The following is a 27,112-nucleotide window of genomic DNA, read 5'->3' as shown; positions in this document are numbered from 1 at the left end:
CGTGGCATTTTCGCTGCTGCGTGCGACGATGGTGACGCGAAAGGAATGAAGTGATGATGGGGGGGGGAGGAGCTTAGAGGGCGCCGAGGGCGTCGCGGAGGCGGGCCAAGCGCGACTTCCTGTCGGTGGCGAAGCGCTTGACGGCCTCGAAGATGTGCTCGCCGTCCATGTGGGCCTCCTCGATCACATCGTCCTACACGCAAATTTGATGAAGAGGAAGGGTGAAGGTGAGCATCACAAATGATATAAGACATGGTGGAGGTGGTGGTGATGAAGATGACGATGAAGATGAGAAAAGAGTGGAGTGTAGGGCAAGGGAGGTACCTCGAGGCCACCGGTGCGCCAGCGGTCGTCGTAGTCGGAGCTGAGGGTGTACTCCTTGGTCAGCGGGCCGAGGCCGGAAAGCGGGAAGATGCGCTTGGTCATGGTGGTCAGCACCATGCAGTCCATCCTCGCCGACAGCGGCATCACCTACGCACACGAAGACTGTGTCAGCCACACGACCGCACACGCACACGCACGCACACACGCACACGCACACGCACGATGCAACACGCACCTTCTCCTGGTAGTCGACGGGCTGGGCGCGGAAGAGCTCCTCGGAGATGACGGCGACGATGCGGATGTTGATGCCCTCGGCCTCGAGGCGGGGCACGATCGAGAGCAGGTTGACGGTCGAGCTCGCGCCCTGGACCACCACGGTGCCCGACGGCGGGTTCTTGTCGTCGTAGTCGCGGATGAGGTAGGCGCCCTTGGCCGCGGCGGTCAGGTCGGTGTCGGCAAAGGTCGAGCGGTCCGCGACGGGGATGTCGGGCCGGGCGACGTGGACGACGATCACCGAGCACTCCTTCTTGGCGATGGCCAGCTGCGCGGCGGCGAAATAGGCCGGCGCGACGTCGTTGTAGTCCCACAGGTAGAGGTTCACGATCTGACCCTCGGGGAACAGCGTCCACACCTGCGGCGCGAAGATGCCAAAGTGGCTGCGCGCATCGGCGGCAGTCTCGGGACCTGTGATCGACCCCACGCAGATTAGATTTTTCGTTCGTCGTGTGTGTGTCGTGTTTGTGTGTCGTGTGTGTCGTGTTTGTGTGTTGTGTGTGTTACCCGAGTGGCCGGCGACGATGGTGAGCACGCCGAGCTTGAAGGGCGAGTCCTGGTTCTGCTGCGAGAAGATGCGCACGGGCAGGTAGAAGAAAGGCGTGAAGGCACCATAGGTACCGCTCAGGCCCCACACTCCGGCGTGCACGTTCTTGTCCTGTTGTGGGCAAGAAACGCGCCTCTTAGACAAGTTCGTTCAATGAACGAGCCCCGAGCGATCGCAGCAGGACACCTGGTGGCGGTGTTTACCTTGGACACGGTCTGCGAGACGAGACCGCACATGGTGGCGGCGTTGGCGCATTCCTGGATGCCGGCCTTGAGCCTGGTGCCGCACGGGTTGGTGATGGGGTCGTAGTGGCCCGTCAAGCTGCACGCCTCGACCTGTGCACAGCCACAAGAAGAGGGAAACTTAAGTGACCTCAACGCCAAAGAATTGTTTCAAAGCGATGTGCGTACGTTGATGGAGTTGGAGAGATCGGCCGAGATGGTGAGGAAACGGTTGTTGGTCACGTAGTTGATCCACTTGCCCACCTCCGAGATGGCACGCCTGTGTGTGTGCGTGTGCGAGAGTCCTGTGTGAGCGCCACGGACCTCACGCCAGGGGGGGAGATCATGGTGTGTAACGGTACCTGGTTCCCTTCTTCTGGCCGGGCTTGGAGAAAAGCGAAACGGAGATGTTCGAGTCCTTGCCCGTGAAGGGGTGCTTGACGGTCAGGTTGACGGTGTCCTTGGGCAGGTTCTCGACCCTGTGCGCACGCACCCGAAAAATTAGCGAAAACGAAACGAGACGAGACGAAATTTGTGGAATTGGATACCTGAGGCGCTCATCGGTGAAGGGATCGATGTCGTCGGGAATGGTCAGCTTGAGGTTCTGAGGCAGGGTGGCGGCGATGTTGAGCAGCCTGTCGGCGATCCACTTGCCCAGACCCTTCCTGCAGACACGGTCTTAAGTACCTCCGCGACAACAGTGTGCGGTGGTGCGTGTGCGGCGTGCGGCGGCGGCGGACGTACTGCTTAAGGACGGACATGGCGATGTCGACGTTGGTCTTGAACTGGATCAGACGGTCGCGCTCGCTCTTGGGCGCACCGTCGTGGATGCCCTGGAACTTGACGCCATAGCGACGCTCGAACGAGCCCGCGAGCGCCCTGAAGTACTCCGAGTTCATGCCAAAGGCGTAGGGGTGCGAGGGGTAGCCGATGACCTGCTTGGTGCCCTCCACCTGGCCCTCGGCCGCACCGGGCCACCAACCCTTGACCGTGTGCGCGACCACCACCATCGGGCGGCGATCATCAGCGGGCCAGTCCTCCATCTTCTTGAACACGGCGATCAGGTCTTCATACGAGGCACCTGTCGTGTGTGTCGTGTCGTGTGTCGTATCGTGTCGTGTCGTGTCGTGTCGTGTCGTGTGAACAAGCCGTGCATTAACTGAGCGAGCATAAAGGGGAGACATACCGTCGGCGAGTGTGAAGACGTTCCAGCCGTAGGACTGGAACTGGTTGGCGATATCGTACTGCTCGCCGTACTTCTCGGGGATCACGCCGCCGATGAGGGCGTCGTCGATACCGGCGTTGTTGTACGAGAAGAAGAGACGCAGGCGCTTGCCCACCTGCTGCGCCAGGGCAATGGTCTTGAGCTCCTGGGCGTGGCCCTCGGTGAAGGCGAACTCGCCCTCGAACGCCACCACCTTGGGACCCTGGTTCTCGGGGGCACCCACGAAATCCTGTTGTTGCACCCACGTGCGAGTGTCAGCAGTCACGTCAACCGTGTGCTCTCGTGCGTGTTGCATTGCGTTTGTGGCTGGACTTCGTGTACGAACCCAGAACATGGCCTTGCCAGCCGAAGTGGCCATACCCACGCCAGAAGGACCGCCGTTGACATCTGCACGCGCAGTCGCCACCAAGCACCAAGGTCAGCAGACTAGAAAGGAGGTTCTCGGCCAAAGCTCATCAAACGAGTCTATACCGTTGGTGACGTCGGTGGTCTCCGAGTGGCCCATAAGGGCGCGGATGCCGCGCAGCTTGGCCTGCTGGAAGAGCTCGTGGTCCTCGAGGCCGTGCTCCTTGAGGAGGGTCTCCAGAGCGCCGGGGCTGCGCCTGAAGCCGAGGGCGTCAATGGCGAAGATGGCCTCGTCGGGAGGGCACTGGTAGCGCTCGTCCTTGGTGGCCTCGAACTCCTGCTGCATGGCTGTGTCGTACATTTCACCAAATAAGGAGCGAGTTGTTATGTGTCAAACAATTATAATTACCAAAAAAACAATAAATAATGCGCCACACGGGCAAAGCTCTTTCAAATCGGCTTGTCGGCCATTCTTACCTTCGTAGAGAACCATCCAGAGAGCATAGCAGGTGGGGATGCAGTGGCCACCCGTAAGCATGAACTTGTCGGCCAAGGGATGCTACATGCACGAGAGACGAGGGGGAATGAGCCAAGATGCGAAAATGAACCATAATCAGCATCGCCTTCGGCAGATTAAATGAGGCTTGGGTTCGAAATGAGCCTGTCAGTTTGGACTGCACGATTGAAGGAGTAGCGAGGGAGCTAACGTTGAATGTGGCGAGTAGCGCACCTTGGGATGACGAATGTCGTACGAGATGCCACCGTTTTTGGGTCCGGCAAGATGGAGCGCGACATTAGCAGGCGTGTAGGACAGAGGGCCGCCGAAGTGACCTGTTATACAACGCGTGTGTCGAGTCATTGCGGCGAAGGGCGCGATTAGACGCGAAATTGATGCTACAGCGCGTAGACATCTCAATTCGTTCGTGATGGCTGACACAATGGAGGAGGTACCAGTCTGGGCATAGTTGCCCAAGATGACGAGCATCATGGAGGTGAGGAAACCGACATCTTCGAACCGTTCGCGTTCGAAGTCCTCGATTTCGACCTGGAGCTTCTCATAGATGAGCTTGGCCTCCTCCACGTGCTGCACCGCAATCGAAGAGCTCTTCATCTTTGACCTGTGGCGCTGCTTGGTGGTGTTGGTCCTCTCGCGGGGGTGAGTCAAAGCCAAGACCAACGCAGCCAGAAGGAAAACAGAACAATGTCGACAGCGATCCCGCAGTATCGGTTTTCGGAATTTCAAACAGTCAATAGAGAAGGGGCCTGACATTCTTGGAATTCTTGACACAATATCGTGCACGATTTCTCCAGCTTGATAAGAAGAAAGTTATTTTATTTTGCGGAGATGGAGGGGGCGGCAAGCGACAGATTGAACTTCTTTGCACAGGTGGGGCAGCGAGAGAAGCGGTCATTCATGCTCCGTCGTGCCGATGTCACCGTACACAAGGTGCAGCCTTTTTTTTTAAATAATGATTAAATTGAATAATCTATTTATGTTAAATATATACTGAAAAAAAAAACTACGCAGGTGGGGCTGCTGGCGGCGGTGGACAGGTTCGTGCTGAAGGAGGTGCAGACGGAGACCATCCTACGACCACCAGCTGAGGCCTTCACCCCGGCCGGACGCACCAAACCCCTCGCGCTGCCCTTCCAGACCACACACACCTACCAGATCATGCCCTGTACTCTCATCGCCCTGCTCGCCTCTGTGTCGTGTGTGTGTGTGTGTGTGTGTGTGTGTGTGTGTGTGTGTGTGTGTGGCTGACGTGTGCGGTGTGTCGTGTGTCGTGTGTGGCTGACGAGTGTGCTTGGTAGATGAGGAGGAGGGCAGGGGCGAATGGGTCGACGTGGGCAGCGTGGACGAGGTGGGCCACCGAAAGCGGGTGTGCGTGGAGGGTCGAGACGTGCTCGTGCTCAACGTGGGTTCCGGCAAAGATGACTATTGTGCCCTCGACTCCGTTTGCTACCGTACCACACGACACGACACGACACGACACGACACGACACGACACGACACGCACACAGCTTCTTGCGCTCACCAACGCAACAGACTTTGGCGGACCCCTGTCGGAGGGCGACATCGAGGTACCTCAGAACAAGGCCCTGCGCGCGTGCGTGTCCTTTCATCTCACCGTGCGTGCGTGCGTGCGTGCATGCGTGCGTGCATAATAGGATATCCAAGGTCGCCAGTGCATCGTGTGTCCCTGGCACAAGTGCGCTTTCCCCACATGTCGTGTGTCGTGTGTCGTGTGCTACGAATGAAATCAGACCTTGATAGATGGCACGTATGCGATCCACACGGTGTATGCAGGTACTACATCGACGTGCACACGGGCGAGGGCATCTTGAAGAAAGGCCTCGACGGCCCGTGCTCCAAGGCACGCCAGCCTCCCCCCCCCTTCGTGGCGTGTTCGTCTTCTTCTGGCTCAATGCGCGTGTTGCGTGTCGTGCCGCGGCGGTACCGCAGGGGAAGAAGCAGAGGACCCACGAGGTGAAGGTCGAAGGCCGTCACGTCTTTGTGAAGCTCGACCAAGGCCGCGACGAGCTGGCGTCCGACCACTACGCCCACATGGGTGCGTACCGCTTCGAGTGATGCCGCGCCCTTTTCTTCTTCGTCGTCGCGTGCTCACGACCGAACCCCAACCACTCAAAGGGCTGTGGCGGTACCCCACGGACAAGACGCCGCCCAAGGTCCACTCCAAGCGCACAAACTGAAACCATCAAAAATGGGACATTGTACTCAAGCATCGGGTTTTATGTAACGTTCGTCGCGTGTTGCACGGTTTGGTTGGTTGCTGGCCAGCCGGCTGCTTTCACCATTCGGACGAGGTCCACTCTTCGGGCGCCGCTTCCCACTGCGCCTCCGGACTGACGTCCCAGTTCGCGGGGGGCGAAGGTCGGAACTCGGTTTCAAGCTGTCCCCAACACCACAGGCAAGCCAACACGACACGACATACACGACATACATGACACGCACACGCACACGCACACGCACACGCACACGCACGCCGAGCCACCAGTGAGAAAAAGCGCACAGTCGGTGCTGGGGTGGGAAAAAAAAGAGGAAAGGAGGGGGACGTACAGGAGGCGGAGGAGCGAAGAAGGTCTCGTAGACGGACAACGAGGGCAAGGCCCCTGACGGCGTCTCCTCCACCACTTCCTGAAGCCTCAGCCTGCCACAGCACATCATCGCACGCACCACCGCACACGCACACGTTGGGTGAGCCCTTGCGTGTGCGCACACGTGTGCGCTTTTGTCGTTCGACAACGCACTTGAACAGCATCTTGTCGACCGGATCGGTGATGCTGCTCGCCCGGCGCATCTCCTCGCGGTACCACAGGCTCTCCTTGTTGTTCGCCAGCTGCCTGCGCGTCGCCGCTCCCTGGGTCTCCCTGCTGCGACCACCACCGCCCGACGTCGACGCCGACGAAGAAGACGACGACGACAACGGTCGCGGCCGAGCTTCGCGGAACGGCACGGGCGCTGGCTTGGGTGCGGGCGCGGGCCGGGAATAGGTCGGGGTCTTACCGGCCCGCTCTGAAGGAAACACAAATGGCCTGCGCGGTGTGTCCCTTTGGAAGTCTGTATTCGCACGACACGACACGACACGCACACGACACGCAGAGGCCAATGAGCTCGGGGGGGTGGATGGCGAGAGCGTGTTGTACAGTCTCCGTTTTATTGGTCTGTGCGTATCGGTGGAGAGCTGAGCAGTACATGAGCGAGCGAGCGAGCGTGCGTGCGTGCGTGCGAAAGAGCGAGAAGAAGGAGTTTAGCGCCTACCGCGACCTCCGCGTCCGCCGCCACGTCCACCGCCACGGCCACCGCGGACGGCAGGCCTGCTGCGCTGGGGCTCCTCGCGCCGACCTGCGGTGGGCTTGCCGGCGGCCTCGCTCTGGGCCGTCTTGTTCTGCGTGCCCACGCGGTAGATCCGCACCTTCTGTCCGTCGACCTTGGCCTATGATGAAAAAAATAAATTATCAATAAAAATTAAATATCAACATATTCACACAAAAACATATACATATAAAGAGGTACATATAAAAGAGGAAGAAGAAAGTACCCTTCCGCTGGCCGACAGGTCCAACGCCAGAGTCACCGAGTTGATGTGGGCAAACTCGACTGTACGCATACACGCAACACACAGGTCAGGAAGGTGACGGTGACGGTGGTGGTGGTGAAGATGATGAAGAAGAAGATGAAGAAGAAGGGCGGCGGTAGGAGCGTACCGAAGGCGTACTGGGCCTTGGAGGGGCTGGTCTTGGTCCTGTGGTCCTGGATGGCCACGTTGAGCACCACGCCGCAGTGGGCGTCGTAGAAGAGCTTGCGCACGCTCTCCTTCTTCACGCGTGCCGGCAGGGGCGTCACCCACACGCTGCGCGCCACTCGCTCGGGATCCTTCACCACACACACACACACACACACACACAGTCAGCGCACTTGCGTGTGCGTGTGCGGTGTCGAGACAGTAACAAGGAGCAGTGTGAGAGAGCGTACGAGGAGAGCGACGCGGGGCGCGAGATCGAAGGAGATGTGGGGGCTCTTGATGAGGTCGTTGATGGCGAGGAGGGTCTCGTCCTCGAGCTGGTTGCCGGCGAGCTTGAAGCTGCGGATGGCGGGCGAGACGGAGACGGCCTTGGCCACGGCCAGGGCGCCGTGGTCCTTGATGAAGTTGAGCTTGAGGCCGATTTCGGTGAGCTGCTCGGCCGAGGCCATGGCCTGGGCGATGGCCTGGGCGCCCTTGTCGCGGATGCGGTTGAGGCCGAGGTCGAGCTTGACCAGCGTCTTGTTGGTGGCGAGGGCCTTGGCCAGGTCGCGCGCGCCGTCGACGTCGACCAGGTTGCCGAACAGGTTGAGCTCGGTGAGCGAGGCGTTGTCGGCGAGGGTGCCGGCGATGGCGCGGGCGCCGGACACGCCGATGCCGTTGCCGCTGAGGTCGAGCACCTGCAGCGTTTTGTTGTGGCGGAGGCCGGCCGCGAGGGCCTTGGCGCCCTCCTTGCCCAGCGTGTTGTGGCGCAGCTTGAGGGTGCGCAGGCGCGTGTTGGTCTCCAGGGCGAGGCCAAGCGTCTCGCCGGCCTTGGCGTCGAGGCTGCAGTGGTCGAGCGTGAGCACCTCGAGCGAAGAGGCCACGGTCACGAGCTTGCCCAGGATCTTGCCCGCCGCCGAGCCCAGCCCGTTGTTCTTGAGGTTGAACTCGACCAGGTTCAGGTGGAACTCCTTCTCCACCTCCTTCACCTTGTCCAGCATCTCATCGCGACGCTTCTCCTTGCGCGTGCGCTCGTCGTCGTTGACCGCCTTGCCCTTTTCCTGCACACCGTATCGACATCAAATCAGCGCTAAACTCTCATCGTGTGTCATTGTGTTTGTCATCGTGTGTCGTTGGTCGTGTCGTTGGTCGTGTCGTGTACCTCTTCCTTCTCGACGAGGAGAGCCTTGTAGAGGGTCTCGAGGCCGTGGCCGGAGATGTTGTTGTTCTCGAGCAGGAGCGAAGCCAGGGTCCTGTTCTTGGTGAGGGCCGCACCGAGGTGGCCCAGCTGGTCGCTGTTGATGGTGCCGATCTGGCTGATGTCGAGGTGGCGCAGGGCGCGGTTGCCGCGGAGGGACTCGAACACGCTCGCGGTGAAGGCCGGCGCGATGCTGGTCTCCCAGAAGTTGAGCCGGTTGAGCGTCACGTTGATGCGGAACAGCTTCGAGAGGGCCTCGCCCAGCTCGTTGAGATCGCTCGACGACCCGGAACCCGACACGCGCGACAAGTTCAGCTCCCTATGTGAGTGTGTGCGGTTAGCATCGATTGTGTGTGTGTGTGTGTGTGTGTGTGTGTGTGTTGTTTGCAAATGGAGCAGGAGCGCACTTGATGGAGGGGCTGAAGGCCAGGTTGTAGAGGACGGCGCGGAGACCCGAGTAGCCGAGCCCGTTGCGGCTGAGGTCGAGCTTGACGAGCCGCTTGTTGGCCAGCAGACCGTCGGCGAGCTCCTTGGCGCCGCCGTCATTGACGTCGCAGTTGGACAGGTTGAGCTCCGTGAGGCACTCGTGGTCCCACAGCACGCGGCTCAGCTCCTTGGCGCCAGTCTGGCGGATGGCGTTGCCCTCCAGCGACAGGCGCTGCAGGTGGGTCGAGGCGAGGATGCCCTCGGCGAGCAGCTCGCAGCACTCCGACGTGATGCCCGAGTACGACAGGTCCAGCGACCTATAGGTCAACATAAAAAAGACGCGTCAGCTCGTGCGTGTGTTTCGTGTGTTGGTGGTGGATCGTGTGTCGTGTTGTCATGAATGAGACGTACGTGATGGAGGACTTGTTGTTCTTGAGGCCCTTGACGAGGCAGCGCACGCCCTTGAGGCCGAGGCCGCCGTCGGGTCCGCGCGAGATCTTGAGCGACTGGAGCTTGGGCAGGCGGGTGAGGAGCGCGGTGAGCCAGTAGTAGCCCGACTTGAGCTGCTTGGGCGCGAACAGGGTGAGCTCGAGCAGGGTGAGGCCCTCGCTCGACAGGTCGAGCGTCTGGTAGAAGTGCTTGAAGTCGGGATACTCGTTGAGCGAGCTCACCAGGTCCTGCAGGTTGTTCTGCAGGTAGAAGGTGCGCCAGCCGGCCGTGTAGTGAGCCGGCAGCGAGTTGAAGCCCCAGCGCGAGTTGCACAGTTCCTTCCACTGCTCCTCATTGTCGTGCAGCTTGAGCTCGCCCTTCTCGTCCTGGTTATCGATATTGTGTCGCGTGTGTTGTGTGTCGTGACGTCAGCACTGTACGCGGCGCGTTGTGAAATGATTGGTCGATCATGGACACCGTACCTTTACGCACAGGGTCTCGAGCGGCACGACGCTCTTGATGGACTCCTCGGCCAGCTCCTTGGCGGAGGGGACCTTGGGTCCCTCGACGCCGTGGTAGTCCCGGCGCTTCGAGTTGGTGACCGACTTGCGCAGCCAGGCGACCAGCTGCTCCTCGCTCACCACCGGCAGGCCGATGCGCGAGAAGTAGTCGTTGTGGGTCTTGACCTTCTTGATCTCGCGGAAGGCCTGCTGCATGTTCTCCACCATCTTGTTGGTGGGCCGGCCGAACGACCGCTCGTAGTTGGCCGACATTTCGGCGATGGTGCCGCCGAGCGGGCGGGCGACGTGCTCCATGAAGTAGTAGTGGAACAGGATGTGGCGGATGCCCATGATCGACGCGTCGAACGACACGTTGGCGCGCACCTTGTCCACGGCCGCGTCCTCCTGGTCAGTACCCAGGTGCGGGTAGTCCTGTACGATATATAGAGAAGAATGTCAGGCACGTGTGTGCGGTTGTTCGTGTGCGATCGTGCGTGTGCGGCGAGGGTGGTTGAGGGAGTGCGTGAACCTTGATGATCCACATGACCTGGCGGTCGGACTGCTCGTTGATGAGGAGCGAGGCGATGTCCTTCCACTGCACCTCGGGCGTGACGGTGAGGTAGCACATGAACTCGCCCAGCGACTCAACCTTGGTCTTGTGCCGGGCCTCCTCCGACTTGAGGAAGCCGTGGACCAGATCGCGGCACTCCTGGTGCAGCTCGGGGTAGGTCTCCAGGAACTTGAGGAACATCTGGTGGAACGCGCAGTAGCCCTCGAGCGCCTTGACCGACGCGTGGATCTGGCCCTTCATGATGTGCAGGATCATCGTGTTCATCAGCTTGGGGAACACGCTGAGCGCCATGCGGGGCTTGAACTCGCGCGTGTTGCTGGCGCAGAGCATGCTGATGCTCCGCTGGGCCAAATGGAACGCCTTCTTTCCGTGCTCGTCGTTGAGGTAGACTAGATGTGGTATTGGTGGTTGTGAGCCAAAACTGAACTGATTTGGGCAGATGCCTGGAGGGGAGGCGTTACCAGGGAGCCAGTGGGTGAAGGGTTCGTTGATGGACGACTTCCTGATGTTCTCGCGCATGAAGGCACGCACGCCGAGCAGGTCCAGCGGCGAGGAAATGCTGTTGTTGTGTTGAGTTACGTTAGCAACGAACTTGTATCGTGGTTTCCGAACAGAGGCGCGGGGGAAGGGAGGGCAGTCGTACTCCTGGATGTCGCCCGTCTTGATGTTCTTGTGGTACGAGATACCGAAGCCCAGGCAGTCCTCCTGGAAGGTGCGCTTGGAGTGGAAGCAGACCAGCTCATCCTTGATGATCTCGGTCTCGGCCTTGTTCAGCACAAAGGCGTCGGTCTCGTAGGACGGGAACACCGGCCACGAGCGCAGCGGCCTGTGCTTGCACGACGTGCACGTGAAGTTGTTCGCCTGTGTGTCGTGTGTCGTGTGTGTGTGGTCGTGTGTGTGGTCGTGTGTGTCGTGTGAGCAACGCACCATCTACTCATCATGGTTGGTGCAAGGGCGTACCGCCTCGACGGCCTTGCGGCAGTCCTCGGCGCGAATGGTGGGCGACTCCTCGAAGAGGAACGCCTGGAGCTGGATGAGCACGCTTTGCACGGAGTAGGCCGAGCTCCAACCGATGTACTTCTCCTGCTCGTCACCGGGCTGAAGCATGTCGAGACAGATCGACCCGTTGAACACTGTGGGGCAAGATGGTGTAAGTCGCCACGTAAAGGGACTCAGGACTCAGGAAGAACAACATCAACGTTGGAGAGGGCCACCAATAGCACTACACAACACGAACCGTTGGGGTGCTGCAGGGTGGTGCACACGGTGACCTTGGGCGGATCGTAGGGGTAGCTCTCGGGGAAGTGGAGCACCAAGTGGAACACTACACGGTACGGAATCAAGGTGAGAGGATTCGCTTTGCGTCGGGTTGAGAGAGGTGGGAGGTACGTACCACCGCCTTCGTAGAGCGTGCCCTTGGGACCCCTGATGTTGCAGTGCCAGGTGAAGAGGTCCTTCTCCAGAGGAAGGGCCACCACGCCGACGGTGGGCACAACATGCTCGCGCATGTGCTTGAGGTCCTGCAAAAGGCGCTTCACCGCCGATGTCTGCGACTTGTTGCCCGCCTTGGCCCCTGTGAGCAACGAACACCAACACCAAGTTAATCTCAATCTCGGATTTGAGCCACTACAAAATAAGAATCGGAATTGCCGAAAACAATTTGAAGGCGATAGGCACGTACTAACTTCGGATCTCTGAGGACGCCACATATTTTCAATATAACTGGCAATTCGCTCTGATGACTTTGAATGGGAGTGCTTGTTGTGGAGACCAATAAGATGAACCGGACGCGCTGTTTTGTAGCCAGCCAAGTTCACTGAAGCTGCGCTCCAAATGAAGGGGCAAGTTTCCATAACCCAGAATGTAAACAGAACCAAATTGAAACGAAACGAAACGAAATAACACTTACAAGACACATAAACATGAGGGCTCCACTGCAGCCTTTGGCCAATAGTTGCAAGGAGTGAGGTGTTGTTTGTGTTACCTCAGCTGGATATCATTGATGTCTGCAGGAGCAAGCTTGCACATTGCTATAAGAGTTAGGTGTGCTTTGTGCATAACAAGATCCAATGGGCTTGATTAGCTTCATGGTGTGCTGGAAGGTTTGCCAGCAACTGTCACAGCAAGCAGCCCAGGTGTCACAACCATTGTCTGCTTTATTTCTGGGCCAAACATATTTTTTTCCTTGCTGTTCTTCACGAAAACGGGAAATTTAGGGGATTGGAACCCAGCTCCGGCTTTTGCTGCTTGTGGGATCTGAGGTTCATCTTCTTTGCTTCCACACGGCAACAATGGTACGTCTTGCGCATCCTCCTCCGATTGAGAAGCTGCAGCGCATGGATCTCGAGTGCATCGAAGAAAGCAGTCGGAGAATGAGAACGCATAGGGGGCGAAAATGAGTGGATGAAGAAGATCAACCATCATGATGCATAGAGAGTTCGAACGGAGAGATAGGAGCCGAAAATATAAACGTGGGTGATCAAATTTGGATGGATTGGCGTCTGGTGCCACTGGCACCTTTAATTTTCCATCAATTACTCACAGATCCCTCCCATCTTCATAACAGGCGGACGAGTCTATCACAACGTTCACGATCGAGGGCGAGGATAAGCTCGACACTTCGCATCTGGCGAAGCAGGACCTTGCCACTCTCGACGTCGCCAAGTTGACGCCCCTCTCTCCGGAGGTCATCTCGCGTCAGGCCACCATCAACATCGGCACCATCGGCCACGTCGCCCACGGCAAGTCGACCGTCGTCAAGGCCATCTCTGGCGTCCAGGTACGATATCCTCCCAACTGTACTTCACAATTTCCACACGTTTGGTTATGAGTGCTGCCTCCCCAAGTTTGCGCAGTGGCAATCCTGCATGCTACACAAAGGGCTGCAATCACCTCCCCCCCCCGAATAATCAACGAATTTTTCGTGGCGCACTGTCTAATCATCTACGATCAATTTGCCCAGACTGTGCGTTTCAAGAACGAGCTGGTGCGTAACATCACCATCAAGCTGGGCTATGCCAACGCCAAGATCTACAAAGCCGACGAGTGGCTCGGAGAGAAGCCCGGCGGCTACTGCTCGCACGGCAGCCACAAGGAGGACGTGTTCCAGAGCGACAACCCCAACTGCAAGGGCATGATGCGCCTTGTGAGGCACGTCTCCTTCGTCGACTGCCCCGGCCACGACATCCTCATGGCCACCATGTTGAACGGTGCCGCCGTCATGGACGCCGCTCTCCTCCTCATCGCCGGCAATGAGTCCTGCCCTCAGCCGCAGACCTCGGAGCACTTGGCTGCCATCGAGATCATGAAGCTCAAGCACATCATCATCCTCCAGAACAAGATCGATCTCGTCAAGGAGGCGGCCGCGCTTGACCAGTACCAGCAGATCCTCGCCTTCGTCAAGGGTATGCCTCGCTTGATCCATCGCTCCTCTCTCTGGTGCCCAATCAGTCGCTAACCTCTCCACTTCTGACTCCAGGCACGATCGCCGAGAGCGCCCCCGTGGTGCCCATCTCGGCCCAGCTGAAGCACAACATCGACGTGGTGTGCGAGTTCATCGTCAACCGCATCCCCGTGCCGATGAGGGACTTCACGTCGTCGCCCCGGCTGATCGTGATCCGTTCGTTCGATGTAAATAAGCCCGGTACCGAGGTGGACGACCTCAAGGGCGGCGTGGCGGGCGGCAGCATCATCCAGGGTGTACTCAAGATCGGCGACGAGATCGAGGTGCGGCCGGGTATCGTGGCCAGGGACGCCGAGGGCAACGTCAAGTGCGTGCCCATCTTCTCCAAGATCGTCTCTCTCTTCGCCGAGCGAAACGACCTCCAGTTCGCCGTGCCCGGCGGTCTCATCGGCGTCGGCACCAAGATCGATCCCACCCTCTGCCGCGGCGACAGGCTCGTCGGCCAGGTGCTGGGTGAGGTCGGCAAGCTGCCCGACATCTTCACCGAGCTTGAGGTCAACTTCTTCCTCCTCCGCCGCCTGCTCGGCGTCAAGGCCGAAGGCGACGGCAAGCAGAGCCGCGTCACCAAGCTCAGCAAGGGCGAGACCCTCATGGTCAACATTGGCTCCACCTCCACCGGTGGCCGCGTCATCGCCGTCAAGAAGGATCTTGCCAAGATCGTCCTCATCTCTCCCGTGTGTACCATGGAGGGCGAGAAGATCGCGCTCAGCAGACGCGTCGAGAAGCACTGGCGGCTCATCGGCTGGGGCCAGATCCTCCGCGGCATCAAGATCGAGGTCTCCTCCTCTGGACCCGGCTCCTCCTCCGCCTAATCACATCAGCCTGGCACCCAAGGCTGGCCTTTTTTATCTCCACCACCTCAATAAACAAACCAGAAAACAAAGCAACTTTCTTCAGGGATGATGTGGCTACATTCTCCAGCTACAAGAAGGGAAAGGGGCAGGTGCTGGTGATGAAGCACGAACTCATCAAACTTCTCACAGTTGCACCTGGACCAACTCACTTGGGGCTTACCTTTTCGCGGCCTAGCTCGCAGCGACGGTTGCGCTTGGCGCGTCTTTCGGTCACTATCATCAAAACCCGGAAAAATCGGGGCACGGTTGGCAGGAAGCGCGAACGGCCACTTCGAAGCCGGTACGAGAAAAGGCCTTGTTATTGGATTGATTGATCGACGGAGGCCTCACGATCCAGGGCAGAGAAAGAACTTGGTCGGGACGCAAGGAGGAGACAAGAAGGGCCTTCCTTACGAAGACTTGGAGGAAAGGGGCGGCGGATCGATTGACCCCCAACGTTTCCGGATCCCTTCTCAAGGCGATTCGATCAATCGATAAAGGAAAAGGCAATAGAACATAAGGAGGAGCGCATAGGAGTAGAAATTGAAAATGGGAAACGACCTCGCGCGAATGATTGAGCAGAATGCCTTCCCCTCACTGGGAGAGGAGGAGGGGATGTGCTTCGTGGTTGCGAACCTGAAGAAAAAGGTCAAGGCGCAGCACATCAAGGCGGTTACGTCCAAGCTGCCCTCCCTCACGGGGCTTACGATAACCTCTTCGAGTCTAAAGGCCATACCGCCCGAACTGGCCAACGCCAACACCAAATGCGAGCTCAAGGAGCTCAACTTGGCCAACAATGCCATCAAGCAGCTGCCCAAGGCGTTCAACGCCATGTTCGAGACTCTAGCCACACTTGACCTCAACAAGAACGCCCTCAAGATCGTTGAGGACAACGTCGGCCTCGAGAAGATGATCTTCCTCCGCCGGCTCAGCCTGGACGAGAACAAATTCACCGAGGTCCCTGCCCAAATCTTCATGCTGACCAACCTCGTCTCTCTTCACCTGGCCAAGAACGCCATCGAACGCCTTCCAGACAATCTCGAACAGCTCGGGGTACCCTCCCTAGCCCCTCACCTCCTTTCGATTCTGCATCTCGGTCCAAAGCGTCTTCCTTCTCCTCCTTACGCTCGAGCCTCTCTCTTGCTTCGTACTCGCTCCTTTCGCTCACTCTGCACTTTGCCTCGGTCATATCTTTCCGACTATAAACAGAAACTCACTCAGCTCAAGCTTGACGGCAATCGCTTGACCGAGTTCCCTACCGAGGCGCTGGCCAAGCTCTCGCACCTGGAGATATTGGACTTGTCCAACAACCAGCTCTCAGAGATGGTACTACCGCCTCTTTTGTGCTTCTCAGCCCTACGTTGCGTGCCGTCTTTTAGAGTGGTGCGTCTAGCCTCCCCTGGCACTCACTCATCCGCTCTCTTCCCGCGCCTCTTAGAACCTGCCCAGGGGAGTGAAGGTGGAGCTCAAGCTGCGAGCGGTCAACCTCGGCCACAACAACTTCAAGGTACCCAGGCGTGCCTGCTTTACCTCGTAGAGCAGCTCTCCTTTAACGGAGGCCTAATGCTCACCGCTCTCCCACTTCCGCAGGAAACGCCCAGGTTCGTCTTTAAGACTACTTCCTTGACGGAGCTCCATTTGGATCACAACAGGCTTACTACCGTGCCGCAGAAGTTCACCAAGGCAAGACCCTCTCCCAATAGCGCCATTGGCCTACACATTGCTAACGCCTCTTGTGTTACGTGCGTGCTGTGTGGGTATGGAACAGCTGTCCCAGCTCAAGCTTCTGCTGCTGAACAGCAACAAAATACCCGAGGTGCCCCTTGAATTGTGGGCCGAGAAGTTCACCGAGCTCCAAACGTTCGACCTCAAAGACAACCCGCTCGACGTGAACGTGGTTGAAGTGATCACTAAATACGGTATCCTTTCCTCCACGTTGGCACCGCGAGGTGCGCTACCACTAACATGCTTCACCCTATTCCTTCTTTAGGTTCTCTCTCGCTCCTCCGGCCCGCGTTGAAGGCCAAGATGGAGGAGCAGGCCGCCCAGAGGAAAATCATGCAGCGCACGAACTCGATCAGCAGCGATGAAGACTCCCAACGTATGTCCATCATCTTCCTTCGCACCCTTGCGACAGCACCCCAGTCTAATCCCGTTTTGCTTTCTCTGGGGTTGCGAACAGCATCATCATCGCGGCGGCGAAGCTCCACGTTAGGGAGGTCGCACCATGTGCCATCCCCCAGTTCCTCGCACCACCACACTCCCGCCGCACCTGCGCCTCCGCCCGCATCCATGCTCGCCCCTCCGCCACCTATGCAGGCAGCCGGTACGTGCAACCCACCCGGCCCATTCATCATCTCTACCTAACAGGGCATGGCCCCTCCGTCTTCTCGCTCTTCAGGCGGCGACGTGTCGCCGAGACAGAAGTTCAGAAACAACGCCATCAACCGGGCCAGAGTCGTGCCTTCCGTCGGGGTAAGGGCACTCGCGCGCTGAAATTGCACCATGCCCAGATAGCTGACCTTGCATCCATCCCTCATGCAGGCTGACGACAGTCCAGAATATTTTGCGCGCCTGCTCGAAGGCACCGACAAGGAAGTTCTCGCCGACGAGATGATTGCGCTCAGAGACAAGCTCATGTACCAGCCTCACGCGTGGCTCGACGCGTTCATCGCCGCCAAGGGTACGACAAAAGCGTCCTCTCTCTCTCCCCCCTGCCTTTCCAATTGAAACGACCACAGTGGCTAATCGATTTGTTGTTCGTGGTTCACCCACAGGCCTTATCAACCTGCTCACTGTGCTCGAGAGGAACGCGAAGCAGCTGCGGCATGTAAATAACGATGCCTGCATGTTGCACTACGAGGCGCTTCACTGCTACAAGATCCTCATCCGCGTAAAGCTGAGAGACGTGCTCGGCACCACCGGTTCGTCTGCTGCTCTTCCTTGAATGCACCGGGGAGGCCTCTCGTTATCCTGACCCGTGACCTCTTCATTAATTGCTGTCCAGGCTGTGTCGACGCCCTGGCGTTCGCACTTCTGCCCACCGTGCTCCCGTCGCTGCGGAAGATCGCCGCCAAGCTTCTGGCCGACCTTGCCAGGATCAAGGTGATCGGAAGAAAGGTGCAAGACTCAAACGCGCTGGTGTTCGTCATGTCCTATTTTGTTTTATCGACTCACGCTTCGTTTTCCTGATCAACTTCAGAAAATGTTGTTGGCTCTGGAGAAAGTGAGACGACACTTGGTGGAGAAGAAGAACCGGGAGGAGTTGCCCCAGGTCAGGAAGCGGGAGCGCTTCAGGCTCCTCATCAACCTGCTCGGCAGTGCCCAGGAGCAGGACAGCACCGAGGTGTGGGAGGAGCGAAACAGGCCGGCGCCCAAGGACAGCGGTGCCGACGACAAAGCGGATGACAAGAGCAAGGCCGAGGGTGGCAGCCCCACCGAGGACGCCAAGGCCGAAAGCGTACGCGCTGCTCTCCGCGGGCAATCCATTTCAAGTGCGCGTATGCCCAGTGGTTCACCCGATCTCTTGTGTTTGGCTGCGCAGCCGGCGCCTGCGACCGCGGCCGAGAAAGCTCCGGAGGAGCCTGCCGCAGCGCAGGAGGCCACTCCTGAGGATGCCAAAGAGGAGGACGCGCGCAAGTGCCTGCGTCTGCACTCCATGCGTCTGATCAACACCATCATTAGCGTGACGAGCAACGTCACCGTCCGCGTGGCGATCCGCAAGTGTCTGATCGACTTGGGCATTCTCGACAAGATCATGGTGCGTCCACCTCTCTCTAATTACGGCATTTTCTTGAAATGTGGCTAACAGCCCTCCTACGCACGACAGTGGGCTGAGAATTCGGCCGGGTCGTCGCACTCTGAGTGGCAATCGGAGGTGGATATCTTCGAGGCCTTCATGGAGGACGACAACGAGGACCTCGAGTACATGCTGCAGCGCAAGGCCAAGAAGGGGAAGAAGCCGGCGCGAAGGAAGACGCCCTCGTACCCCAAGCGCTCCGAGCGGTCCGGCTCGCTGGGACCGGGCGATGCGCCTGTGGGGTCGCCCGTCGACAAGTTGCGACAGGTCCGCCGCCTCAACTCAATCACCAACCTCAACCGCCTTGCCGCCGCGTCGAAGACCACCGACGAGGGCCATGGTGCGCACCATCCAACGCCAACGGCAACATGAAGATTTATGTGAAGGCGCTAACCGCCGCGCTCCCGCCCCATCTATCCGAGCAGACGATAGCGACAACGATCATTCGGACTCGGATGATGACGCCTCATCTACGGACCCGACGACGGGAGACACCGCGTTCACCGAAAACGACGACACCTACGCCTCAGATGAGGAAGGGGAGGACAACTGGGAGGAGGAACAGTGCGTCTTGCTGACTCCAGAAAGCTTTGCCGCGTCGCTTTTCCCCTGTCAGCTGACCTTGGTGCCCACTTCACTCAGGGTGCCCTATGAGGACTACATGCGCATCAAGGTGGTGACGCTCGGGACGTCCATCCAGATGCCGATGGTCACCGGCGCGAAAGGCCACCTCATCGTGCCATTCGATGCGTCCAAGACTATCGCCGACATCTCGCTGAAAGTCAAGTGTACGATCTGCCTCTGTCACACGTAAGCGCCCTTTTTGATCCGTCCATACTGACGTCACACCCAACAACACAGCCCAATACCCGGAGATGGAGGCGACGAGGTTCGATTGGGGCCTGTTCATCGTGCCGACGGAGACCAACCCCGACGGATTGTGGCCCGATGAGCACCGGCACTGCGGGTTCTACGAGCTGAAGGGCCAGGTGCTGGCCGAGTTCAGGCTCAGGCCGTGGATCCTCAAGATCACCTGTAACGCTACGGACGTCATCAACACTCTGACGCTCACGAAGATGCGGTTCGACCCGCATAGGACGTGCGCCGACGCCGTCTCGCTCGTGCGGAGTCGATTCCCCCACGTGTCCGCCTGGGAGGAATACGATTGGGGTATCTACCACGCCACCAACCTAACCAGGTTGGGAACTGATTGACTGGCCTCTTTCTCCTCTTCTCCTCCTCCTCCTTCTCTCTTTCTCTCAGGTTTGTATTGGAATAAGGGCAAGGGTGGCGGAAGCACCATGACACAGAAGTCGTCTATGGCGCCGGACTCCCCCATGTCTCCGCTGAAGAAGGTACACCGCGAACCACCGCCTAAATCAACACCGATGAGCGCAACGGCTAACGAGTCGTTGTATCGACTGAGTGTAGAGCCGGCGAAGGACCACCATTACCAAGAAGGAAAAGAAGAAGCTGGAGGAGGAGCAGCAACAGCAGCTCAAGATCGCCGCAGAGAAGGAGAAGCAGGAGAAGGAGAAGGAGAACCCTGTTCAGGAGGAGGGGGCGTGGCTTGTGGACACCGAGCGACTAGCCGCCTATGCCGGACTCTACATGTCTGACGTACGGGCTTCCCCGCCACCTCGCTCTCGGCCCTCCAAATGTGTTGTCTGCGGTTGCTTACACGTGTGCGGTTGCTCGACCATTGGCCACAGGATCTGTTGGAGCTGAAGATGAAGGGCATGGGTATCAAGGTCAAGATTCTCTCGCAGGAGGCCGTCGACTTTATGCAGTTCGACCCCATGCACAAGGTGGAGGACATCCTCCGCGACATGGCTTCGCGCGTCCTGCCCGACAGGTACGCGCCCTCTCTTCCCCCCCCCCATATTAATTTGGGAACTCGCTCGCCGACTCGTCCTGTGGTGCGTGCTCCGCCAGTGAGAAGAGGAACTACATGAACTACGGCCTGTACCTGCAGCGAGCGAATCCCGACCAGGAGAGCTCATGGCTGCAGGAGGACAAGAAGTTCAACGCCTACAAATACGGACCCGAGGTACTTGCTTGGCACCACAACCCATAACCCACTACCCGGGTTCTTGGTTTCATCATTGCGGGGCACACGGGATTGATGTTCGAGCGTGTCTCCTCCGCTACCGTAGGATTGCCTGTGCTACCTGGTACGAAGGAAGCCGATCATGGTGCTCGTGTACAGCGAGAAGGTATCGGCGCAGATGACCAAGAACGAGAAGTACGCCACCTTTTCGCGCTCCGCCTCGCGGCTGTTCAACAAGGTACAGTCGGCTTGTCCCCTCCCCCCTCCAAGGCTGTGGCCTGATCAATGAAGCTCAACCCGAATCTCACTCTCTCAAATGTGCGTGTGTTGACACGGGCAGGCCCAGATGCCCATCTACACACACTTCCCGGTGGACTTCATGGTGCCCGTGTGCGAGGTCAAGACCCAGATCGCGTCCAAGGTTAACGCCAAGGGCGAGGAGTACGAGCTCTACTACCGCAAGACCCCGGACGAAGGTCAGCCGCCACCCCCCCCCCACCCCCTTCCCGCCTGTGCGCCACGTGCGCGCGGTGCTTACCTGCCCCTCCCCCCCCGCCCCACACGCACAGTCGCGCTGCTGGACGAGAAGCTGTCGCTCCACGCACAGCAGGTAGAGGCCTACTCTCGTCTGCTCTTCGTTAAGAACGGCGTGTTCGCCTCGGTGGAGGAGCTGGCGGGAGCCACGGGCGACAAGGAGGAGGAGGCCAAGGCCGCCCAGGGACCCGGCGGCGGCGGCGGCGACGGCGAGGAGGGCGGCGAGGAGATGCCCGACGAGAGCTTCAAGAAGCTCGCCTTCGAGGAAGGCTCTACGACCGAGGTCAAGGCCGGGTCCCTCTCGTCGCTCATCGACCACCTCATCGAAACGCCCATCTACGGTACGCGACACGACACGACACTCCGCTTTCTCATTTGCGCTGCTGACGCATGTGCGCTGTGCCTACGATAGAGCCCGAGTACACGAAGGCGTTCCTACTCACGCATCACGCGTTCACCTCGTCGCGGGTGGTGCTCGACTACCTGCTCAAGCGCTACCTCACCTGCAGCGAGGAGATCGAGAGGGCGTCCCTGCCGCCACCCGCCGAGGAGTCCAAGGGCTCCACCACCCCCGAGAAGAAGGACAAGAAGGACAAAAAGAAGAAGAAGGAGGGCGAAGGAGCCCCCACTCCTCCGCCACCGCCAGAGGAAGCCGGTGCGCACCACACACACGCGCGCACACTACACACGACACACACACAAGGTTCCTTCTCCGCGCAACGGGCTGACGGTCCCTTTGGGGTTTTGGGTAATCCAGACGGCAAGGGCAGGGCGGAGAAGACGCAGCGGCGTATCCTGTACCTGCTCAAGGTGTGGGTGGACGAGTACTTCTACGACTTCTACGACGAGGACCAGCTGCTGGAGCGGTTGATTGAGTTCCTCAACCAAACAATGGTCAAGGAGGGCGGCACCTCGTCCGCGTTGGTCCTGCACCAGCGCATCCTCCAGTCCATCGAATCCAACGTACGCTCCCCCCCACAATCACAATGGGGCACATCGTCTTTGTGTGCATGGTGCTCACGCTTCCCTCGAACAGACGATGGGCACCGGCGCCAAGGGAAAGCAGGTGTCGATGGAGTTTGCCCCGCTGCCTCGGGTAAGGCCACCGTCTCGTTGGCATTCTTTGCACTGGTGGGTTGTGGTGTGACTGACATATGTGACTTCTTCTTTCGCTGGGACTGCTGTAGGTGCCTCGATCGTTGGATAGGCCAAATTGGTTCATCGTTGACGAGGTGGAACTCGCGCGTCAGCTCACCATCCGCTCCTACGAGCTCTTCGCAGCCATAAGGGTAAGCCCACCCCACCCCCCACGCTCCGAGTGGTGCGAGGCTGCTGTTCTCACCATTTTGTTGGCGTTGCAGCTGTTTGAGTTCTTCGGGCAGCCGTGGTCCAAGCCCTCGACGCAGCACCTGGCACCCAACCTGATGGCCTTCATCGAATACTTCAACAGCATCTCGCGCGCTGTTTCCACCGCCCTCCTCCAACAGAGGGTTCGTTTCGCCCGGCGACTGCAGTGCCTTTGTCCCCGAGCCTAGTAGCACTCACACACTTTCCAATCCCCCCCCCCATTCTCTCCCCCGGTGCTTTGTGTGTCGTTCACAACAGAAAATCAGAGAGCGAGTCAAGCTGCTCACGCGCTTCATCCGTACGGCGGAGGAACTGCGCGACCTGGGCAACTACCACCTCCTCCAGGCGTTCATCGCCGGCTTCAGCAACTCGGCCGTCGCCCGGTTGCAGTGGACCAAGGCCCGCCTGCCCAAGGTCCGTTTCGCGTTTTCAAGAGCGAAGAAATTAACATGTTGTTTGCACTGTTTGTGGTGGTGCTGACGCGCGGGTGGTTTTACTCACTTGCCGCTTGCTCACCTGTAGACGTCGGCCACTGCGCTCCAAGAGCTGGAGGAGCTCATGTCGATGAACTCGTCGTTCAAGCAATACCGAGTCAGGCTCACCTCGAGCAACCCTCCCGCCATCCCCTACATGTACGCTGTCTCCCCGCGCTTTGATTTTTTGCTTTTGCTTTTGCTTTTGCTTTTATTATTATTATTATTATTAATTTGCTTTCTACTCACATGTCGTGTGTGTGCCATGTGTGCATGTGCGTGAAAACATACAGTGGCGTGTGTCTGCAGGATCTGACGTTCATCGAGGACGGCAACCGAAACAAGGTGGAGAACCTGATCAACTTCTCCAAACACAAGCTGGTCTACGGGGTCATCTCCCTCCTGGAGCGGTTCCAGAAGACCGGCTACAACCTCCAGCGCGTCGAGGAGATCCAGAACTTCCTCAAGGAGCCCGTCCAGCTCGATGAAAAACAACTGTATAGCCTTTCTCTCAAGGTACAAACTACGAGCCACACTGTGCGGTGTGTGCGTGTGTGCGGTGTGTGCGGTCAAACAAATGCTGACGTTCGAGTGGCGCAGGTCGAGCCTCGTAACGCTGGACGGTCAGACATCCAGTAGGTGTGCCGAGGGCCAGGTTCCAACTACAAAAGAGTCAAGCGCTCTCGGTTCCTCTTCATCAATCGTTGGAAGCTTCAACTGTGCGCCACCATCGATCGGATCGGACCTGCGGGCACCACACGAGGCGATGGACGGAAGGAGGGCGATGATGGTCGCGTCGGCCGTGCGACGGCGGCTGTGTGTTTCATTATTATTTACTAAATATTATTACAATTCGTCTCTCTCTATTTATTATATTTTATTTATTTATTGCTGCACGATCGCGCAGGAACGTTCTTGGCAACGCTTCCGAGAACAAGATCAGCGTGAGTATTACTTATGAAGATGGAGGTCGAGGTGGTTCTGGGTGTTCACTGTATTTTTACAAAACGAACGAGCTCAACTCCGAGCTGCATCGAACAGATGTTGTTTTGTTATGCCGAGTGCTGCATCCTCTTCTTGATGATCTTGAGTGGGTTGGTGGATGAGGGATAGATAGAGAAGTAGAATCGATCGAAAAGCTGATGCCGCATACGACGGGGAATCTCGCAGTCGCGGCAGTGTTGGTGCGCCTGCTTACTCGTCGGAATCGTCGTCATCGTCATCCTCATCGTCATCTTCGTCGGAATCGGCCTTCTTCTTCTTCTTGGAGGCAGAGGCGGTCTTGTACTTGGACATCTCCTTCTCGTACCTCTCCTTGTCCTTCTTGGCGAGCGTGAGGTAGGGCTCCTTCTCCTCCTCCGACATGTCCTTCCACTTGGCCGACACCTGCTTGGTGATGTCGCCGAAGCCAAGATCGGGGTTATCCTCCTTCACCTTCACCCTCTCCTCAGCCGAGAAGAAGATGTAGCCGGTCTTCGGCCTCTTGGGCGCATTCGGGTCCTTCTCCTTCTTGCCCTTGGCGCTCTTCTTGCTGATGGTCTTCTTCTTGGCGACGCCGACCTTCTTGCCGCGAGTGCTCATGTTGATGTCTGCAGTAGAGGACAAGACAAAACATCACTCTCATAAGCACAGGAACGACAAGCCCGAGCGAGAGGATCACTAGCTTGCTCGAGTAGGGCCATCTCGCCCACTCCCTGTATGAGCGCAGATGGCTGCTACTCAGCAGATCACCGAGCGTGAAATTTGTAGAAATTCGTGAAAGACCGAGGATTTGGGCCGATGATCCGAGGATTGATTGTGATCGGCACATGTGATGCGAATGTGATGCGATGTAGAGGGTAAGTGGAGCCAGATTGAGAGGTACGCGTACGGTGGTGGGGTACTGTGGTGGGCTGTGCTGAAAAAGACTGGGCCGGCCCGAAGACTGAGGAAAGACGGTTCAACCCCCCCCCCCGCACGGAGAACGTTACCGTGTTATTTCCTCTCGCGGTGCGCGGACCGGGCTTACGGTCATCGGTGGCCGGCCATTCGCACACCGCGTACTGCGCGGTTAACGGCAGGAAAAAAATTTCGCGCCAAATTTACCGGTCTGAAGCAACGGCTCTATTTTGTTTTTGCTAATAGTGTTGCATTATTCCTATTTGCATGAAACCGTGAGCACTCGATGGGTTGTTTTTTGTGGTTAAAGTTGATAAGGCCAGCCTAACACTTTTTCTTCTAGTGCAAACAAACCTGTCCCTTTTGTTTGTTTTGTTGGCAGTTTTTCACCGCAAAAAGGACCCATCAAGTGCTCATGGTTTCATGCAAATAGGAATAACAATAGCAAATGTTGTTGGTCCATCATTGCAAGGTACCATGCAGGCCATGTGGCACTGCTCATTCTTGAGAAATTGCTTCAATCCCACAGTGTACTACTAGCTAAAGTAGTGGTGGTCTAATATGCCATGCCTATCATGCTTTGATCTTTGCTTTGTCTTTGGAATGTTGAGCTAACAGGAGCTCTCAAGCACAGTGCATTTATCCAACTTTTTCCATTCCAACTCAAGAGAACAAAGATTGGTGGTTAAAGAGAGTTGAATTGGCTAGTGAAGGCTACCCCACTAAGGAAGAGGAGAAAGGACCTCTGGTGTACATCACCACAACAAGAGAATAAAGAAAAACTTGCTAATGTCCCCAAGCCTCATTCTCCCCCATCCCTTCCTATTGCCTTTGTTACATCAATAGTCTATTGCTTATGCCTAAACAACCAAGTGTTCATGAAAAAGGGTCAGTGACTCTTTTTTTGCTAACTATCTGGCAGCATGTACAGATTGTCAGGGCTGTAACACCAGTATCTGCACACCCTCCAGAAACAGACTGGTGTCATCAGTACACTTCGACCAGTTCAATGCACAAAATCTGAGAAATGTGAACGGAAAATGTGTAGAAAATGCAAGAAAAGACCTCATAAATGCACATATTTTGCAAAATTGCAATCCGACGCACATTTTCTGAAAATGATGCCCAAGCTTTCCTTGATCTGTACACCAACCTCATGAAAAACAGCCAAATGGTGGCCTTTTTTGTACAGATAGTTGATTTAGTGACCCTTTTTCATGAACACTTGGTTATCAATATTCTGTCACATACACATACACTTTCAGGCCACATTGTGCTGGGAGTTCACACAGCAGAAAATGAGAATGGAGTTAGATAACCACATTTTATCTCATCACATGTGCATTATCACATTAATATTCCTGTGTACCTAACAAATAATCTCATTATTCCATCACAAAAACATACTCTAGGGAATATTTAAAGCACTTTGTTTCACTGTTTCTGTGCATAAAGAGTGGCATTTTGCTGCTGGGTGGGCAGGCTGCCAGGTGGGTGGGCAGGTGGGCATGAGGGCAGGCCGCCAGGTGGGTGGACAGGCAGGCAGGGTGGTGAGTGGGTGGGCAGGCATGTGGGCAGATATGGTGCAGGCTGGCAGGTGGGCTTTTTGGATACCAACACCATTGTGTATGCAGGTTCTAGGGGTGCAGCCCACAACACAAATGAGATGTCACCAGGGTGCTCTGCAACCTGCTGCTGGCAGGTGGCAGGGTGGCTGGGGACATGGGTGGGTGGGCAGGCAGGTAGGACAAAGGATACACTGAAACTGCCAACTCAGGGCAGCCAAATACTTGGCATATGCCATTTCTCTGACCAAGTTCTTCTTCCTAAACAGCAGACTTGCTTTTCCAATAATTGCCTGAGCCAACCTTCCATTCAGGGTTTGCAAAGTCATTCTGCAGTGCCCCTCTTGTGGTGCTCCACCCTTTATGTTGTTGCCAGGTTCAAAAGGTACAGCCCCACATGCATGTGTAATTGATTATTCTGCTGTTGTTGAAACACATCCCAAAGGCACCCCTTGGTCTTTCTTGTGGAGGGTTAGCTCCCTGCCCAACAATAAGACATGTGTCTCTGGAGAAGATAAATGAGCTATTAATATTGTACAGAATCCCACCATCTGTCATTGCCCCTTTGTTGGGTTGTGGAAAATAAAGGACAAAAATGATGTGTGAAATTTCACTCACGCCCTTTTTTTGTTTACCACTTTACTCTGGGATTGATTCTCAATCTGCCGCTGGTCGATTGATATAATCTTCGCCAGCATGCTGCCCAAGCTCAAGCCGTCCACGCGCTGTACGCTGCCCCTCCCATCTCTCCCTTGTGCACCCTCTTACAGCCTTGCTCAGCCCCTCGACGGGTACACGCCGCTGTTGTGGGGCTTGGGGCGGGTGCACGTCCCTCCGCCGCCGCCGCCACCGCCACCTCCCTCT

The 27,112-nt window shown here is 57.4% G+C and overlaps 7 protein-coding genes across 7 annotated transcripts; 4 read left to right on the top strand and 3 right to left on the bottom strand.

Moving 5' to 3' along the window:
- Positions 1-73: 73 nt before the first annotated feature.
- Positions 74-4,046, bottom strand: ACA1_385410 (transketolase, putative; the record flags this gene model as incomplete). Its single annotated transcript, XM_004347097.1, has 15 exons — positions 74-193; positions 325-471; positions 560-1,008; positions 1,105-1,255; positions 1,348-1,479; positions 1,555-1,645; positions 1,728-1,844; positions 1,914-2,030; positions 2,110-2,446; positions 2,552-2,819; positions 2,916-2,977; positions 3,062-3,283; positions 3,413-3,494; positions 3,666-3,766; positions 3,887-4,046. The coding sequence occupies 15 exons, from the start codon at positions 4,044-4,046 to the stop codon at positions 74-76; spliced, it is 2,556 nt and encodes an 851-aa protein (XP_004347147.1).
- Positions 4,047-4,490: 444 nt separating this feature from the next.
- ACA1_385400 (rieske [2fe2s] domain containing protein) lies at positions 4,491-5,528 on the top strand (the record flags this gene model as incomplete). Its single annotated transcript, XM_004347096.1, has 6 exons — positions 4,491-4,617; positions 4,751-4,903; positions 4,986-5,020; positions 5,108-5,148; positions 5,247-5,303; positions 5,417-5,528. Coding segments are annotated over 6 exons (525 nt in total), but the record flags the coding sequence as incomplete, so codon positions are not given.
- A 220-nt stretch (positions 5,529-5,748) lies between these two features.
- On the bottom strand, positions 5,749-12,015 carry ACA1_385390 (Ubiquitinconjugating enzyme subfamily protein; the record flags this gene model as incomplete). The annotated part of the gene is made up of 17 exons (XM_004347095.1): positions 5,749-5,850; positions 6,018-6,108; positions 6,209-6,473; positions 6,720-6,894; positions 7,000-7,058; positions 7,166-7,334; positions 7,434-8,243; positions 8,345-8,699; positions 8,788-9,123; positions 9,218-9,621; positions 9,718-10,167; positions 10,265-10,695; positions 10,768-11,167; positions 11,267-11,439; positions 11,544-11,630; positions 11,700-11,879; positions 11,988-12,015. The coding sequence occupies 17 exons, from the start codon at positions 12,013-12,015 to the stop codon at positions 5,749-5,751; spliced, it is 4,515 nt and encodes a 1,504-aa protein (XP_004347145.1).
- A 780-nt stretch (positions 12,016-12,795) lies between these two features.
- ACA1_385380 (eukaryotic translation initiation factor 2, putative) lies at positions 12,796-14,581 on the top strand (the record flags this gene model as incomplete). The annotated part of the gene is made up of 4 exons (XM_004347094.1): positions 12,796-12,810; positions 12,873-13,085; positions 13,269-13,710; positions 13,785-14,581. 4 exons carry the CDS (start codon positions 12,796-12,798, stop codon positions 14,579-14,581), a joined length of 1,467 nt encoding a protein of 488 aa, XP_004347144.1.
- A 636-nt stretch (positions 14,582-15,217) lies between these two features.
- ACA1_385370 (leucine rich repeat domain containing protein) lies at positions 15,218-19,215 on the top strand (the record flags this gene model as incomplete). Its single annotated transcript, XM_004347093.1, has 15 exons — positions 15,218-15,655; positions 15,812-15,928; positions 16,041-16,109; positions 16,371-16,551; positions 16,593-16,703; positions 16,785-16,928; positions 17,004-17,077; positions 17,147-17,285; positions 17,380-17,526; positions 17,610-17,722; positions 17,805-18,062; positions 18,147-18,362; positions 18,432-18,741; positions 18,827-18,965; positions 19,044-19,215. The coding sequence occupies 15 exons, from the start codon at positions 15,218-15,220 to the stop codon at positions 19,213-19,215; spliced, it is 2,628 nt and encodes an 875-aa protein (XP_004347143.1).
- A 61-nt stretch (positions 19,216-19,276) lies between these two features.
- ACA1_385360 (RasGEF domain containing protein) lies at positions 19,277-23,444 on the top strand (the record flags this gene model as incomplete). The annotated part of the gene is made up of 17 exons (XM_004347092.1): positions 19,277-19,571; positions 19,665-19,756; positions 19,833-20,021; positions 20,114-20,256; positions 20,337-20,451; positions 20,558-20,689; positions 20,792-20,927; positions 21,021-21,326; positions 21,398-21,640; positions 21,743-21,948; positions 22,022-22,081; positions 22,173-22,274; positions 22,347-22,475; positions 22,591-22,746; positions 22,855-22,964; positions 23,099-23,321; positions 23,406-23,444. The coding sequence occupies 17 exons, from the start codon at positions 19,277-19,279 to the stop codon at positions 23,442-23,444; spliced, it is 2,676 nt and encodes an 891-aa protein (XP_004347142.1).
- A 555-nt stretch (positions 23,445-23,999) lies between these two features.
- On the bottom strand, positions 24,000-24,386 carry ACA1_385350 (HMG (high mobility group) box domain containing protein; the record flags this gene model as incomplete). Its single annotated transcript, XM_004347091.1, has 1 exon — positions 24,000-24,386. The coding sequence occupies one exon, from the start codon at positions 24,384-24,386 to the stop codon at positions 24,000-24,002; it is 387 nt and encodes a 128-aa protein (XP_004347141.1).
- Between the last annotated feature and the right edge of the window lie 2,726 nt (positions 24,387-27,112).

This window comes from Acanthamoeba castellanii (genome assembly GCF_000313135.1).
Source record: "Acanthamoeba castellanii str. Neff unplaced genomic scaffold scf7180000084730, whole genome shotgun sequence".
NCBI lineage: Eukaryota > Discosea > Longamoebia > Acanthamoebidae > Acanthamoeba > Acanthamoeba castellanii.
Note: the sequence above shows the minus strand (reverse complement) of the source record. Positions and strands in the feature narration are given on the sequence as shown.